Raw genomic sequence first — 17,392 nt, 5'->3', positions numbered from 1 at the left:
ATATTTTATTTGAATATAGAATTTAATTTTTTGAAAAAGGAAGTAATTTTTTTTCGATTACAATCTTTTTGATAAATATTATTTTAAGCAGGATGTATGATATAAATTTAAATTTTTTTAATTAACATTTTTTTAATCTAAATTCGGCTAGGATGTAAATTATTTAAGTTATTTTATTAGTTTAAATTATTGAATTTAAGGATTTAGATGTTATAAAAAAATAATTATTTATCATAATAAATTTTAAATTAAATAGCCTGTAATAAATTTAATATTATTTTAATTATATTTTTATTTTTAATAGTTTGTAAAAATATTTATTATATTGTATTTCATAACAAAATAGTACGTAAAATATTTAATAAGTTTACTAATTTTAAATAATTATATGCCATTATTAATAAAGTATGAAGTAAGAAACTTTTTTCAATACATTAAAAAAATTAAAAACAGGATGTAATTGTTAAGTTTTAATATATTTTACTAAGATAAAATTATTAAAACAAATTAGAATGTAAATATATTAATAAATTATTCTAAATTAATAATTAATTTAATATTAGAAATGCGTATATTCTTTATTAATTTAATGAAAAAAAATTAATAGTAATAATTATTTTAAAGCTTTATTTTATTTTTTTTAATTAGAATTATTATTTATTAATTTTTTTGTTTTGATTAAATGATTTAATTATACATAAATTATTTAATAATAACTAGATTTAAATAACTTAATTTGTATTATTATAATAATTATCTTTTTTAAATTTATAAATTTTTAATTTCTCTAAATTCAATTCTTATTTATTAAAAGGTAATAATAAAATTAGATCATATTTTTTTTAATAATTAAACATTTTATTTATAATTTTTTATAATAAATATATTAGAAAGATGTACTTTAATTTTTATTATGTTTCCTTTTTTTTAATCTTAATATAGGCAGTAATTTACTATACTTTTACTTTCTTAACATTATATAACATTTACAAATAAAAAAATTAGAAAGTTAAATATTAAAATTTTAAATTGAAGAAAACATAATTATTAAAAACAGAAAGTAAATAAATATTTAAAATATTAATAGTTAAAACTATTATTATAGATTCCACAAGTAAATCTTAAATTAAATACTTTCTACTCATTTATAGATTACATAAGTAAATTATATTATAAAAGTAAATATATATTTTTATATATTCTATAGATTGTAAAAATTAATAATTTTATGTATTGATATAAACTTTTAAATCATATTTAGTGCGTATAATATTATTAATGTATAATTTCAAGTTTTGAATATATTAAAATAAGGCTGTAAAAAAACATTTTTTAATTATTTTTATATTCACATTATTAATATATACAATAGGATGTATTAATATAATATTTTTAATTATATTTATTAATTATTAAAGAAAAAATTTGTATTTTTTACTATTATTATACAAATATTTGATTTTAAATCAAAATTAGAAAGTTAAGCCTTTATGTAGATCATTTATTAATTAAATATAGGATGTAATATATATTCTATACTTTTTTTAATTTTAAATAAAAATAGGAAGTATTTTTTTTTGAAATATAACTTATAAATGAATAAAATTAGTGTGTAAAATTAATTTTTTTACATAACATTTTTTAGGATAAAATTTTAATAGAACTAAGTAATTTATAATTAACTTTATAAAATTTTATTTAATAAATTATTAAAATCAATATTATATTTAAATAAATATATTATTAAATAATATAATATATATATTTTATATTAAAATTTCTATTATATTATTTTAATAATTTATATTTTATCAATATTTTTAAAAATGAAAAAGCTATTTTAGGTATTGTGTTTTTTTTTAAATTTTAATAATCACAATATTATTAAGGTTTAAAAAAAAATATTACATATAAATTAAAAACAATATTCAGATTAACAATAAGATGTAAATCTTTCCAAATATTTAAATATTTATTAAATTAAATTATATAAAATAATGAAAAGTTGAGAATTATAGAGAACATACAGAAAGATATATATATTAATTAATTTTTTTAAAAATTAAAAAAAAAAAAAAAAAAATATAAATTATTTTTTCTCTTCCTTAATATATATTTTGAAATAGAAAATTATCATTTATAAAAAAAAATTAAAAAATATTATAAATATAATTAATTAGAAAAAATAATATGTGTATATAAATATAAATATATATATATATATATATATATTTTATTTATTTTTTTTTTTTTTTATATAAAAAAAAAAATTAATTTTATTTATTTTTTTTTTTTTTTAAAAAAAAAATAAGAAAAAATAAATTATTTCTTTTCTTCCCTAAAAAAAAATTTAAAAAAATTATCCTTTATAAAAAAAATTTAATTAATTTATTTTTTTAAAAATTAAAAAATTTAAAAAAAATTAAAAAAAAATATAAATATATATATATATATATATATATATATATTTTATTTTTTTTTTTTTTTTTATTTTTTTTATTTTTTTTATTTTTTTTTTTTTAAAATATAATTAAATGTTAATATATTTTTACATAAAATATAATTATAACTCTATTTTTTTATAATTTTTAATATTTTGACAAAAATCTTTTTTTTTCTTTGAATTAGTTTAGTAAGAACATTCAAATATTTGAAATGTTTATATATCTTTTATATAATTTAATTTTTTTTTTTTTTTCTTTATTTTCCTCCAATAAACTAGATTTATATCCTTCTTAAGTTAAATATTTTTCTTTAAATATAATATATTCATTTTTTTTTTAATTAAAATCTCATGAAAGTACTCAGCTCCTAATTTCTCTTAATTTTAACATACATAATCATTTTAAAAATATAATTTTCTCGTCTATAAATATTATAATAAAAAAAAAAAAACTATAAATTATTTTTATTTTAATTGTCTATTTAATTATAATATTATATCTATATTATTAAGAATAATAAAATTAAATTGTGGAATATAAAATAGTAAAAAGGTCTATTTTAATTACATAATAATATAATTTATAATTCTTTCTCTTAAACTTCATTATCTATTAAATATCGGCCGGATACTTTCTTCGTGGAAAAATACTCCTAATAGCCAAATTAATATTATTTTAAAGTTATTAAATATTATCAAAAACCCTCAGTTTCTATAAGAAAGGCTTTATAGAGTATTATAAATGAAAAACTAACGATATATATATTTTATCTAATTTAAAGTCAGTAAATTATAAATCTGCATAAAATTTTAAAGAATTTATTTTAGATAGAAGAATTATTCCTAAGATATTAAAATAAATTATTATTATTATTATTATTATTATTATTATTATTATTATTATTATTATTATTATTTTTGAATTATTTTTACTTAATAAACCAGAAATCAGATGAGATAATATACTTACTTTTGATACTGATATAAAATAACATAATGAGAATATATTTAATTTCTTTTATAATTATAATTTACAATTAATAAAAAACTATTTTAACATAGTTTAAAGCTTTTTTTTTTACGATATTAAATCAAAAATATTTTTTTATGAAGTTGTTTTTATTATTTGTATGATGAATTTAAATATGTGAATTGCTTAAAACTTAAAAAGCTATAATTATTTTATTTTTATAAATGAAAATTAATTTTTAATCAAGGTTGCATTTCTTTTGAATTATTGAGATAATACATAATTTAAAATTAAAAATTGAATTTCTATTAGTTTTTATTTTATGGCTGTTAATTTTTTGGAAAAATAAATATGAAATATTGAAAGGTCTTTGCTATTATTAATTATTTTATATTAATTGTATTATTATTATTAATAAATAATTTTTAATTTATGGTTATTTATTATATTATTTAATCTAATAAAATACTATATACATAATATATATACTTTTTTATTATTATATTAAATTATATATTATATTATATTATATTATATGTTATTATATATTATATTGTATATAAATTAAAAAATTTTAGTAATCTTATAATGCATAAATTTAAAAATATAAATTATGTATTTTTATATTAATAATTATTCAATAAAAATAATTACTTTTAATCTTATTTTTATATAAAAACCATTTTTAATATTAAGATAGCATTATTTATATATATATATATTTATTTAAATTTTATTATATTTACTTTAATATTTTTTAAAAAAATAAAATAATCTATATTAAAATTTCTTATAAGTAAATTTTATATTTTTTATTTAAAATATTTATATATTTAATTAAAAAAAATATATACATATATAAATAGATTTAATGTCAAAGGTATAATTATTATATTAATAATTGCTATTATTTTAATTTTTAAATTTAAGATTTCTTATTAGTTACTGCTACTTATTTTATTTTCATATCTATATTAGTCTTATAGCATAGTATTATATTTAATTTAAATGATAATTAAATTAATTTAATTTTTGTTTTTAGAAAAAAATAAATAAATATATAAATAAACTAATAAAAGTTTATATTTTTAATAATATATATATATTTTTAAATAAAAAAGTGCGTAAAATTATTTCTAATAACATTTTTTTTCATAAAAATATTAATATTTGATTCATTATTATTAGGTAAAACAATATTTTATTTTTAAAATTTTATATCAATTATTTTATTAAAAAAAAGGATGTAAAAAATATTTTCAATTATAGTAAATATTTAAAAATTCATAGTGCGTAATTAATTATTTATACATATTAAAATTTATAAAATATATTTGTATATATAAAAATAGTAAGTAATTTTTTTTTAACAAATTAAGCAAATTAATTTATTAGTATGTAATACAAATAATAATTTAATTTCTAATAAAAAAAATTAAAATAAAGGGAGTAAATTATATGTTTATTAGCAAAAACAAAGCATTTTTTTAAAAAAAACAAAAAAGGATGTAAAAATTTTTAAGATTTAAAATATAAAAAATAAAAAGATAGTAAATATATTAAAAAAAAAATAATAAAATATTAAATAAAAAAAGTGTGTATAAAAAAATAAAACGATTAAAATAAAAATAATTAAATATTTTAAAGTTAGTATGAAAATATTATAATATTAAATAATAAAATGATTTTTAATAAAAGCTCGTAATATTAAAAAAAAAAAAATATATTTATAAATAATAAAAAAATATAAGTGCGTATTATTAATTTCAAAATTTATTTTTATACTAAATTTTGATTTTTAAATAGGTAAAAATAATAAATATATAATAAAATAATAAATTTAAATAAAATTTGATAGAGAGTATTTAAAAATAAATAATCAAAAAGAAATTGTTTAAATAAAATGTAGGTTTCTAATGTAAAAAAAATATTAATTTAAAATAAAGACTAAAAAATAATAAAAAGTGTGTAAATATATAAAGAAAGTCAATTATACAAAAAAAAAAATAGAACGTATTTATTAAAATAAAAATATATCTTAAAAATAATTAAAAAAAAAGCAAGTAAATATATATAGAGATACTTTTAATTAAGATAAAAATTAATAAAATTTTTTATTATAAATAGTAGGTAATAATAAATAAAAATATTTTAATTAGGATTAAAAAAAAATTAATAAAAAAATAGTATGTAAATAATATATAAAATTAATTTTTTTATTTATATTTAATATTATATAAAAAATAGGTTGTAATATTAAATAAAAATAGTTTTTAGTTTAATATTATCATTTTATTTATTTAAAAAAGTCAGTAATATAAAAAATAGCATTTATAACTTAATTTTATCAATTTTTATTTAAAATAGGGAGTAATTTTAGAAAATTTAAAATTAATTTTTTTTATTTTATATTAAAAATAGTATGTATTAAAAATATAATCAATTTTTAGCATAAAATTAAATATTGTTAAATAAAAATAGTTCGTAATATAATATGAATTAGAGTTTTTAGTTTAAATTTTTTAATTATATATATAAAAAATAGAATGTAATATTAAATAAAATGCAATTTAGTTAAAATTTATCAATTTTTTTTTAAAATAGTTTGTAAAAATATAAAAAAAAATTAATATTAATATTAATAAATAAAATTATTATTAAAATAGGGAGTAATTTAATTCATTAAAATATAAATTAAAATTTAAATTATATATTTACATTAAATTAGAATGTAATATAAATTTAAATTAATAAAAAGTTCAAATTTATTAAAAATAGTATGTAATATTAAAATATATATATATATTTATTTATTTATTCATTTATTTATAATAGTATGTAATATTCAATATAATTACATTTTTAGATTAAATTTTTAATTTTTATTAAAAAAAGTATGTAATAATTCAATAAAAAGCATATTTTATTTTAAGATTTAATTAAAAACAGGATGTATATAAATAAATATCATTTATATCGTAAATTTATATTTTTTATTTAATTAGCCTGTAATATTAAAAATAAAAATGGAGTTTAAATTTATTAATATTTATTAAAAAAGTTTGTAATATTAAATTAAATTTGCAATTTTTATTAATAATATATATATTATTTATAAAAAAATAGGATGTAATATTATACAAAATATCATTTTATTAATTTTTATTTAAAGAACGTTGTAACATAATATAAAAAAAATTAAATTTAAATTATTTAAAATTTTATATAAAATAGTAAGTAAAATTAAATATTATTTTTATCAAATTATTGTCTAAAAAAGATATCTGTAATATAATATAAGATAGAATTTAAAATTAAAGTTTATAAAATTTATATTAAAAATAGAAAGTAATATCAATAAAATAATAGCAATTTTTTTAAATTTATTATTAATAATAGAGTGTAATACTAAATAAAATAAAATTTTTATATACAAATTATCAATTTTTATTAAAATAGGGAGTAATATTTAATAATATAGATATAGCCATTTTAAATTAAATGTATAAAATAGACAGTAATATTAAATAAAATACATATAAATAAATAAATTTATATTTTTTTTAAATAAAATTAGATGGTATTATTAAATAAATTGTTATTAATTTTAATTTTTTATTTTTAAGTGTGTAAATATTAATATTATAATGCTTTTATTTCATATATTTAGAAAGTAAATACAATTTAATATTTTATTCATTTATAATTTAAATAGTTGAAAGGTTTAATTTATCTCTTAATTATTAATTATCATATTTTAATTAAAATTATTTAATTTAAAATAAAAAGTATGTATCGCTTTAATCTATTAAATTAACTATTTTATTTATAGGATGTTAAGTAAATAATTTTTTTGTTTGAATATATTATAATTAAAATAATTTTTTAAAATTTTATTATAATATATAATTATTATTAAAAGTTTTATTTTATCATTTGACATATTATATTTCTTTTAATTAGGAAGTATTTATATATATATATATATATATAAAATATTTAATATTTTTTAATTATTTTTTAAGCACAAAGTAAAATATAAAAAAATATATGATTATAATTTTTATAATAGCCTGTAATTTTCCTGATTTTTCTTATTTAAATTTTCAAATAGATAGTAATATTTAATTCTTATTATTATATATAATTTTAATAACTTAATAGTGCGTACTTATATTTTATTTTTACTTTAAATCAAATTTTTATTTAGGAAGTAATAAATTTATAATTTATTTAATTTAATTTTATATTTAGTAAGTAATCTTTTATTTTACTTTTTCTTTTGACTTAATTAAAATATTTAGTGTGTATTAATGAAATAACAATTTATAAATAATAAATCTTTTAATTATAAAATAGAGAGTAAATTTTATATATAAAAATATATTTTTTGTAAAATAAATTTAATTTCATGTAAACATTATTTTTCAAAATAAAGTCAACGGTAAACTTAATTTTATGATTATGAGATTTTATAAAAATACAATTAATATAGATTAATGTAAAAAACTAAAATATTTATATAATTATTTCTAATTTATATATTATTTTAATTTTATTAAAATTTTCTAATACGATTTTGAATAGTCTACAGTTTACTATTTTTTTTTATTAATTATTTATATATTTTTTTAATTAATTAAAGGATGTATTTTAATAAAAAAATAAAATAAAATAAATAAATTTTATTTATGATCAAAAAGAAAAAAGTAAAATTTTTTAAATTGATTAATTTATTTAAATGTTTTTAAAAAGACAGTTAAAATTATAATTTTTTAATAAATCTAATAATAATATTTGTTAAATAGTGTGTAAATAAATTTTATATTTTGAAATATATTTATATAATATTTTTTATTAATCTAGTCTGTAAATATAATATGTATTATTATTTTTTAATTAATAACAGAATGTAAAATTAAAATCTATACCTAAATATATAAACTAATATTAATAGGAAGTATAATTATATTTTAATATTTTATAATTATTATATAAAAATTATAGTGTGTACCATTTTTTTCATTTTTTTAAAATATAATAAAATATCTAAAGCGTGTAAAAATTATTAATAAAAAATTACTAACCTATTATTTATAAAATAAGGATGTAAATTAATATTATATTGTTTATAATAAAATTATTCATTTTTTATAAAAGTGTGTAATAAAAATTCTATATTATTTAAATTAATTTTTGAAATTGTAGAATGTAAAATTATATTAACATTTTAACTAATATATTTAAATCGAATTTATCATAATAATAATAATTTTTATAATTATAGATTGTAAGCACTTTAAAATATTTTAGCTAGTTTATTTTTATTCAATTTTAGTTAGTATTATTTTTTTAATTTTAAAATATTTATATACTTATTTTTATAAAAAGTTAGTAAAAAAAATATAATTAATTAATTGTTAATTCTAATAAACTTATTATTAATAGACAGTATGAAAAAATAAATTATTTTTTTTTAAAATAATTTTAAAAATACTTTAATTTAGTCAGTAAATTTTATATTTATTATTTTTATAATTACTATAATTTATCATAAGGGGGTCATATTATTATTTAAGTTTATAATTTTATTATTTATATATGATACAGACAGTAAATTATATTGACTATTTTAAATTATTATTTTTGTTAAAAAATAGTATGTAAATATTATATTGATCATAATTTTAAATCATAAAAAAGAAAGTAAGAATAATTTTACTTATTAATATTTAATTTTATGTATATTTAATATAAGGATGTATAAAAAATTATATATTTTATTTTATTGAAATCATATTAATATTAGGATGTAGTTTTTAATATATATACTTTTTTATTAATATTTATATATTAATAGAGTACAGGGGTTTTAGTTTTAAATTATATTTATTTAAATTTTCTGAATCTAAATTAATTAGGCATTTGTAATATTTCTGATAATATTTATATGAATTGCATACATATTTTTTAATTTAAAAAAGATAGTAATATATAGAGCAATTTTTTATATTTTTATTTATTTAATAGTGCGTTGAAATTAATATTTATATATAATTTTGTCAATTTAACATTTATTTGAATTATAGACTGTAATATTTTTAAGTATTTTATTATTTATTTATGATTTAAATAGAGCGTAATAATTTTTATTAACTTTAATAATTTAATTAAATTAGAAAGTAATTTTTTTTAAATATTAATTTATTAATTTTTTAATAAAGCAAGTAGATATTTAAATAAATATTTTGTTTCATAAAATACTTTTAAATAGACAGTATATCTTTTTTAAATAAGCTTATTTTAATCTATATTTAAATTTTAATAGGATGTAAATTATTTATATTTTTTATTATTTTTAATAATAAATTTTAAGGAAATCGATGTTAAAAATTATTTTGTTTATAATAATAAGTTTATAAAATTAAAATAGCCTGTAATAATTTTAATATATTTTTTAAATTTATTTTTATTTTTAAATAGTTTGTAAAAATATTCATTATATTATATTTTAATAACATAATCAAAATAGTACGTAAAACAATTAACGAATTTACTAATACTAATTAATTATATACAATTAATAATAAAGTTAGAAGTAAACAACTCTTTTTAACATATTAAAAAAAATTAAAAATAGGATGTAATTTTTTAATTTTAATATATATTAATCCGATTATATTTATTAAAATTATTAGTGCGTATCTCTATAATAAATTATTTTAAATCAATAATTTATTTATTTTAGAAATGCGTAAATACTTTATTTTTAATCTTATTTTTTAAATGAGTTAAATAAAAAGATAGTAATATTTTATCTTATCAGACATTATATTATTATTTTAATTAGAATGTTTATTTTATTAAAAAAAATTTGACTGATTTAACTATAAAATGAATTATTTAATAACAAAAGATTTCAATTAATAAATATGTATTATAATATTATCTTATTTAATTTTATAAATTATATATAAACTTTTAATTTTTCAAAATATAATAAATATATCAATTATTTTTATTAAAAGGTAATTTAAATAAATAATATTCTTTATAATAAATAACTCTTGTATTTATAATTATTTTATTACAATATGTAGATTGACGTAATTAAATTTTATTATTTTTCCTTTTTTTAAAAAAAATTAATATAGGCAGTAATTATCTATACTTTTAATTTTTTAACTTATTTTAAAATAAAATTATTTTATTTAAAATTAGAATGTTAAATATTTAAACTTAAATTATTTTTTAAAAAAATAAATAATTATAAACAGAAAGTAAATAAATATTTAAAATATTTATATATATATATTATTATAGATTCCACAAGTAAATCATAAATTTAATACTTTCAATAACTTTTAATTAAATATTTATAGATTAAAAATGTTAATAAAGTTATTAAAGTTTTATAAATATATTTATTCAATAGATAGTAAAAAATAATAATTTTATATATTGATTTAAAATTTTTAAATAATATTTAGTGCGTATAATTTTATTATCTAAAAGTTTTCAATATTTATTATTAAAATAAGGATGTAAGAAATCATTTTTTAATATAGTTTATTATTATCATAATAATATTTACTATAGGATGTATTAATATAATCGTTTTTATTATATTTATGTATTATTGTAAAAAAAGTATGTATTTAGTTATAATTATTAAATAAATATTTGATTTTAAATCTAAATTAGAAAGTAAAGACTTTATTCTTAAAATTTATTAATTTAATATAGGATGTAATATATTATTTACTGTTTTAATTTTAAATTATAATAGGAAGTATTTTATTTTAGCTAAAATAATATAACATGTATATATAAATGAAATTAGTGTGTAAAATTAATTTTTACATAACATCTTTTTATTAAACTTTGAAAAGGATAATGTAATTAATAATTAATTTAATATAAAATTTAAATAAAAATAAATAAATAATATGTAAATTATATAAATTATATGAAACTAGAGTATATAATTACAATAGTTTTAACTTTTTTAAACTATTAAATTTATTATTTTTATTATTATTTTATTTTTAAATTTAAAGTAAATCAAGGTATTATATTCTATTGTATTTTAATAATCATCTTATTAAGGTTTAATAATAAAATAAATCAGAAAATTTATATTTATATTTTAATTTAATTTATAAACATAATTTAGAACGATAATATATGGTATATATAAGAAATTTAATTTAATAAATAATTATTTAAAAAGATGAAAATATGAGAAAAGAATTCAAAAAAGCAAAAAATTAATAAATTAAAATTAATTTATAAAATATTTAAAAATTTTAAAATAATCATAAATTAAATAATTAAAACGTATATAAAAAAATAAAAAATATCCTTATTTAAAACTATTTATTTTTATATTTTATTTATTATAAAAATGAGTATATAATTAATTAATTTTTTCTTTTTCTTTTTAAATACAAACATATTGTATTTTGTTTAATTTTTTGGTTTTGTTTTTAACATATTTTCTTTCTAAAATTCCCATAATTTACCAATCATAAATTCATAAAAGTCTTTTCTAAACTTTTCTTTCCAAAATACGCCCTTGGAATTTTTTGTAATAATTATTAGCTATTTTAATTAAAATCTGACCTGTTAAAATACTGTGAAAAATCACTTTAAAATATATATTCTTCCAATAAAAAGTCAAAATTCGAATGTTTTTACATATTCATTATATAAAGCACCCTTCTCTAATAACCATTTATGCTTTATTTTTAATAATAATCAAATTCTGAGACAAAAATGACCATTTTTACAGTAATAAAGAGTTAGAATGTTGCAGAACAAGCTCAAAAAATTGATTTTTTTTTTAAAAAAAAATAAGTAACAATTATCAAAGCTCATTATTTTTTCTATAAATTAGTCAAAAAAAAATAAAATAACTTACTTAATTTATTTTTAATCTTCTTATATATTTTTATATTTAACTCTGTTAATCTAGAATGTGATTTTTAAAAAGCCAAATTTTCGTATTTAGTTAGATAATAATAAAATCAAATAGTTCAATTAAAAAGATTAAAAAATGTTTTTTTTTTTTTTCAATGGCATGCAAATATAAGGCATAATTCCACCTACTTATAAATTAGCAATTTAAATCGGCTACTTTCGTAAAGGAAAAATATACCTAATAACCAGTTTAATATTTATGGAAAGCGAAAGACATTCTAGAGAAATAAAAATTCAATTAATTCATAAATCCGTCTCTAAATTTTAAAGATTTTATTTCACTAGAAAAGTTATTTCAAAAGGTCCAAAAAGTAAATTAATTATTATTATATAGTGACTGTATTAATTACCTTTTTTGATTAATTATTCATTATTTAATATAGGAACTAGTATATAAAAACATCACATATGTATCCCTCAAGTTATTATAATTTTATAAATAATATTATATTTTGCTTATTTTAAATAATACATAATAAATATTCATATAATACCGCATATTTTGATTTATATGAGGAGTTTAAGGATGATAATATTTTTGGTTTATTCTTAAGGAGTAATTGCTATTATTCTTAGATTTTAAAAATTATAATTGACTAAATTTATTTTTTATAATTTTGAAAGTTGATGTTTTTGAATATATATAAAATATAAATAATGATTTTAAAATAAAGCATTTCTATTATAGTTTCAATTAATTATTAATTATTATATAAAAAAAAAATATTTTTTTAATGATTTTAATATTTGATAGATTTTAAAAAAAAATATGTAATTTTTTATTTTAAAAAATTATTATCAAAATAATATATTATAAAAAAGTATTAAAAAATATTTAAATTATATTTATAAAATTATATATTATAAAATCAACTTGTAAAAATAAATTACATATATTATATTTCTTATATTAAGCAAATGTTTTAATATAATTAATTCATTTTCTTAACAATATATTAATTTATATAATATATAATAAACTATAATATTTTTTTTTTTAAATTATTTAATATAAAATCTATAGTTTATTATAATATAATATAAATATTACGTTAAAAATTTTTTTTAAAAAAATAAATATTATTTTCTTAAGTTTTATTTTTATTTAATTTTAAATACAAATTTATATTATAAAAAATATATTATAGTATTAATTTTATATAATATATTTTGTATTTAAAATTATTTAAAATAAAATTTATTGCGCATTTTTTAATAATTAAAATAATTTGATAATAATTATTTTTTAAATATATATTATTTTCTTATGTTAAATATATATTTTTTTGATTTCTAATACTAATTTTAATAATAAAAAATATATTATATTATTAATTTTATAATATAAATTTTCTGTTTCACATATTTAAAATCATATTTAATGATACTTATTTTATAATAATGTATAAATAAGAATTCAATTTAAAAATATTAACTATTTTTTAATATCTTATTATTAATTTTTAAATCTAATTTTTTCTAATATAAAATATATTATAATTAAATTCTCTTATAATATAGATTTTTTATTAAAAATTATATAAAGTAATAATAATAATCATTTATAATATAGATTTTAAATTATACACAATAATGATTGCAATCTTTTATTATATAAATTTTAAATTAAATATTATATAAAATAATAATTACTGCATATTATTTAATAATAACAATTTATTACTTTTTGAAATTATATCATTTAAAATCAAATCAAATTATTTTCTTTTTTAAATATGCAATTATAATATTTATAAAAATATATTATAATTATAGTTTTTTTAATATAAATTATAACATTATCATTATTCTTATTATTTTAATAAAAAAATAAAAATATTTATAGATATAATGTCAAATGTAGAAATATAATATTATTAATTATTATTTTATTTTGAAATTTATATTCACATATAGTTACTACTTCTTATTTTTTTTACTTTGCTATAATGTGTTTAAAGCCAAGTATTTTTTATATATAATATAAATAAATGAAATATATTTATAATTCTTAAGAATCTTTTTTTAAAATTTAAAAAAAATATTATTTAAATATTTTTTTATTTTTTTTCAATTAAAAAAGTGCGTAAAATTATTGTTTCATTATTTTTGCTATTTAAAATTTTTATTTTAGGTAAAAACATACATTTGTTTTAAAATCATATATATAATTGTATTATTTATTTAAAAAAGGATGTAAAAAATATTTACAAATAATATATAATTAGATTTTTAAATTATAGTGTGTAATTAATAGAGTTAAATAAAATATTAAAAAATATTATATATAAAAATAGTAAGTAAAAATTTATTTGTATAAATTAATAAAAAATTAATTCGATAGTATGTAAATTAAAATAAAGAATCAATGTTATTAAAAAAATAAAATAAAATAAAGGGAGTAAATTATATATTACTAAAAGTTATTTTATTTTTAAAAAAAACAAGGATGTAAAAGATTTTTAAAATTTAAAATTTAAAAATAAAAAGCTAGTAAATATAATAAATAACTATAAAAATTTAATTTTACATATATATAGTGTGTAAATAATTTAAAAAAAATCAATTAATCTTTTCATAGTTGGTAAAAAAAACTTAAATTAAATTAATAAAATAAAATTAATTTAATAAAAGCTTGTATAAAAAACTATAATTAAAAATTCATGTGAAAAAAATTAAAAAAAATAGTGTGTAAAATTAAATTTATTATTATACAAATAAATATATTCTTTGCTTTATATAGATAAATAATATATTTTTTTTTTTTTTTATAGAGAGTATTTTAGAATAAATAATAAAGAAGAATATATTTAAAATAAATTATATAGGTTTCTGATGTAAAAATAATATTAATTTAAAATAAAAATAAAAAATAAAAAAGTGTGTAAATATATAAAAAGTCAAAATTTAAAAGCATAAAATAGGATGTATAATATTTTTTATTCTAATTATAAATATTCTTAAAAAATAAGCAAGTAAATATATAATGATATACTTATATTTAAGGAAAAAAAATATATTTTTTTTATTTAAAATAGCATGTAACATAAAATATATAGCGTTTTTGTTTAAAATTATCGATTTTTTAATATAAATAGTTTAATGGATTAGTAAGATTAAATAAATATATTTTTTAGTTAAAATTTATCTTTTTGATTAAATTAGGGAGTAATAATTAATTTAATATAATTGTTAATTTAAATTAACAATTATTTATTAAATATAGGCATTAATAAAAATAAAATAATATTTGCAGCTTATTTATAAACTTTGATTTAAAATAGTTTGTAATATAAAATAAATGAATTTTTAATTTAAATTTTTATTTTTATTTAAAATAGAAAGTAATAAAAAAATAATAATAATATATTTTTGTTTAAATTTAATACTGTTTATTAAAAATAGAAAGTAATATTAAATATAATAGAATTTTAGATTAAATTCATGAATTCTTTATTTAAAATAGTTTGTAATATAAAATAAAATTAATTTTATTTAAAATGTATCAATTTTTTATTGAAAAAAGTTCGTATAAATTTATTATAATAACATTTTTGGTTTGAATTAATTTATTTTAATTAAAATTAGGGAGTAATAATAAATAAAATTGAATTTTAAGTTTAATTTTAATTTTTATTAAAAATAGGGAGTGATATTAAATAAAATATATTTTTAGTTTATATTCATTTATATTTTATCAAAAATAGTATGTAATATAAAATAAAATATATTTTAAAATTTAATTTATATATTAATAATAGGTTGTAATATTAAATATATTAGAATTTTTATATTTGATTTATACATTTTTATTAAAAATAGAGTGTAAAAATAAAATACTATTTTTGATTTGAGGTTTTAAATATTTATTATTAAAAATAGGAAGTAATTTTAAACATATTAACAATTTTAGATTATATTTATTTATTATTAATTTAGGTTTATTATGTAATATTTAATCAAATACAAATTTTTAAAATAATTTATTATTATTTATACAAAATAGCGAGTAATATTATATAATAATCGTTTTTTTTTTATTATATTAATTTTTATTCAAAATAGATTGTAATATTTATTAATGAATTTTTATTTAAAATTTATTAAAATTTTATTTAAAAATAGAAAGTAATATTTATTTAAATAATATTTTTATTTATAATTTTTTTAAATAGACTGTACAAATTAATAAATTAGTATTTAAAATTTATCAATCTTTTATTAAAAATAGTCAGTAATATGAAATAAAATAGTATTTTAGTTTAAATTATTTATTTTTATTTAAAATAGTAAGTAATACTAAATAAAATATATTATTTTCGAATACTAATTACAATTTTTTTATTAAATAGGGAGTAATATTTAATAAAATAGAAATATATCTATTAGATTAAATTTAAAAAAATAGAAAGTAATATTAAATAATATAATTTTTATTTTAAAAAATTTATTTATTAATTTTCAAAAAATAGATTGTAATAATAAAATAAATTTTTATAAATTTAAATTTATTAATTTTAAGTGCGTAAATATAAATATTTAATAGTTTTATTTTATTCTTTTTAGACTGTAAATAAAATATATTTTAATTTTATATTTATATATAATATAAATAGTTGACACGTTTCATATAATTTATAATCAATCTTATTTAATTATAATTATTTTATATAAAAAAAAGTAAATTTCACTTTTTTTATTAAATTAATTATTTTATTTATAGGCTGTTATGTAAAAATAATTTTATTTAAATGACATTAATAAAAATATATATATATTTTTCAAGTTTTTTTACGTTCGAAATATTATTTTATTTTAAAATAGGAAGTATTTTTAATTTATATAATATTTTAATTTTTTATTATTTTTTAGCACAAAGTATTATATATAGATTATATGATTATCATTATATTAATAGATTGTAATTTTCATTATTTACTTATTTTGATATTGAAATAGATAGTAATGCTTTATTTTTATTTTTATTTTTCTAAAAT

At 11.0% G+C, this 17,392-nt stretch overlaps 1 protein-coding gene across 1 annotated transcript, besides 32 other annotated features; it reads left to right on the top strand. All coding sequences in view use genetic code 6, as the record gives it.

Annotated features, from left to right (window-relative positions):
- Positions 1–107: 107 nt before the first annotated feature.
- Positions 108–144: a microsatellite.
- Positions 145–1,146: 1,002 nt separating this feature from the next.
- Positions 1,147–1,191: a microsatellite.
- Positions 1,192–1,700: 509 nt separating this feature from the next.
- Positions 1,701–1,748: a microsatellite.
- A 447-nt stretch (positions 1,749–2,195) lies between these two features.
- Positions 2,196–2,232: a microsatellite.
- Positions 2,210–2,299: a microsatellite.
- A 42-nt stretch (positions 2,300–2,341) lies between these two features.
- Positions 2,342–2,403: a microsatellite.
- Positions 2,399–2,432: a microsatellite.
- Positions 2,406–2,439: a microsatellite.
- Positions 2,433–2,468: a microsatellite.
- Positions 2,468–2,521: a microsatellite.
- Positions 2,522–3,303: 782 nt separating this feature from the next.
- Positions 3,304–3,360: a microsatellite.
- A 546-nt stretch (positions 3,361–3,906) lies between these two features.
- Positions 3,907–3,968: a microsatellite.
- Positions 3,911–3,960: a microsatellite.
- Positions 3,969–4,130: 162 nt separating the features above from the next.
- Positions 4,131–4,170: a microsatellite.
- Positions 4,171–4,370: 200 nt separating this feature from the next.
- IMG5_066790 (hypothetical protein) lies at positions 4,371–4,808 on the top strand (the record flags this gene model as incomplete). The annotated part of the gene is made up of 4 exons (XM_004036861.1): positions 4,371–4,403; positions 4,535–4,601; positions 4,657–4,706; positions 4,766–4,808. Coding segments are annotated over 4 exons (193 nt in total), but the record flags the coding sequence as incomplete, so codon positions are not given.
- A 125-nt stretch (positions 4,809–4,933) lies between these two features.
- Positions 4,934–4,984: a microsatellite.
- Positions 4,940–5,008: a microsatellite.
- Positions 4,942–5,006: a microsatellite.
- Positions 4,942–5,007: a microsatellite.
- A 214-nt stretch (positions 5,009–5,222) lies between the features above and the next one.
- Positions 5,223–5,264: a microsatellite.
- Positions 5,265–6,094: 830 nt separating this feature from the next.
- Positions 6,095–6,137: a microsatellite.
- Positions 6,138–7,929: 1,792 nt separating this feature from the next.
- Positions 7,930–7,969: a microsatellite.
- Positions 7,970–8,007: 38 nt separating this feature from the next.
- Positions 8,008–8,055: a microsatellite.
- Positions 8,056–8,719: 664 nt separating this feature from the next.
- Positions 8,720–8,774: a microsatellite.
- A 1,592-nt stretch (positions 8,775–10,366) lies between these two features.
- Positions 10,367–10,417: a microsatellite.
- A 2,757-nt stretch (positions 10,418–13,174) lies between these two features.
- Positions 13,175–13,227: a microsatellite.
- A 5-nt stretch (positions 13,228–13,232) lies between these two features.
- Positions 13,233–13,265: a microsatellite.
- Positions 13,266–15,965: 2,700 nt separating this feature from the next.
- Positions 15,966–16,148: a microsatellite.
- A 297-nt stretch (positions 16,149–16,445) lies between these two features.
- Positions 16,446–16,560: a microsatellite.
- Positions 16,469–16,516: a microsatellite.
- Positions 16,483–16,516: a microsatellite.
- Positions 16,484–16,516: a microsatellite.
- Positions 16,561–17,223: 663 nt separating the features above from the next.
- Positions 17,224–17,264: a microsatellite.
- Positions 17,265–17,392: the final 128 nt, after the last annotated feature.

Source organism: Ichthyophthirius multifiliis (genome assembly GCF_000220395.1).
Source record: "Ichthyophthirius multifiliis unplaced genomic scaffold scaff_1120509250338, whole genome shotgun sequence".
In the NCBI taxonomy this organism is placed as follows: domain Eukaryota; phylum Ciliophora; class Oligohymenophorea; order Hymenostomatida; genus Ichthyophthirius; species Ichthyophthirius multifiliis.
Note: the sequence above shows the minus strand (reverse complement) of the source record. Positions and strands in the feature narration are given on the sequence as shown.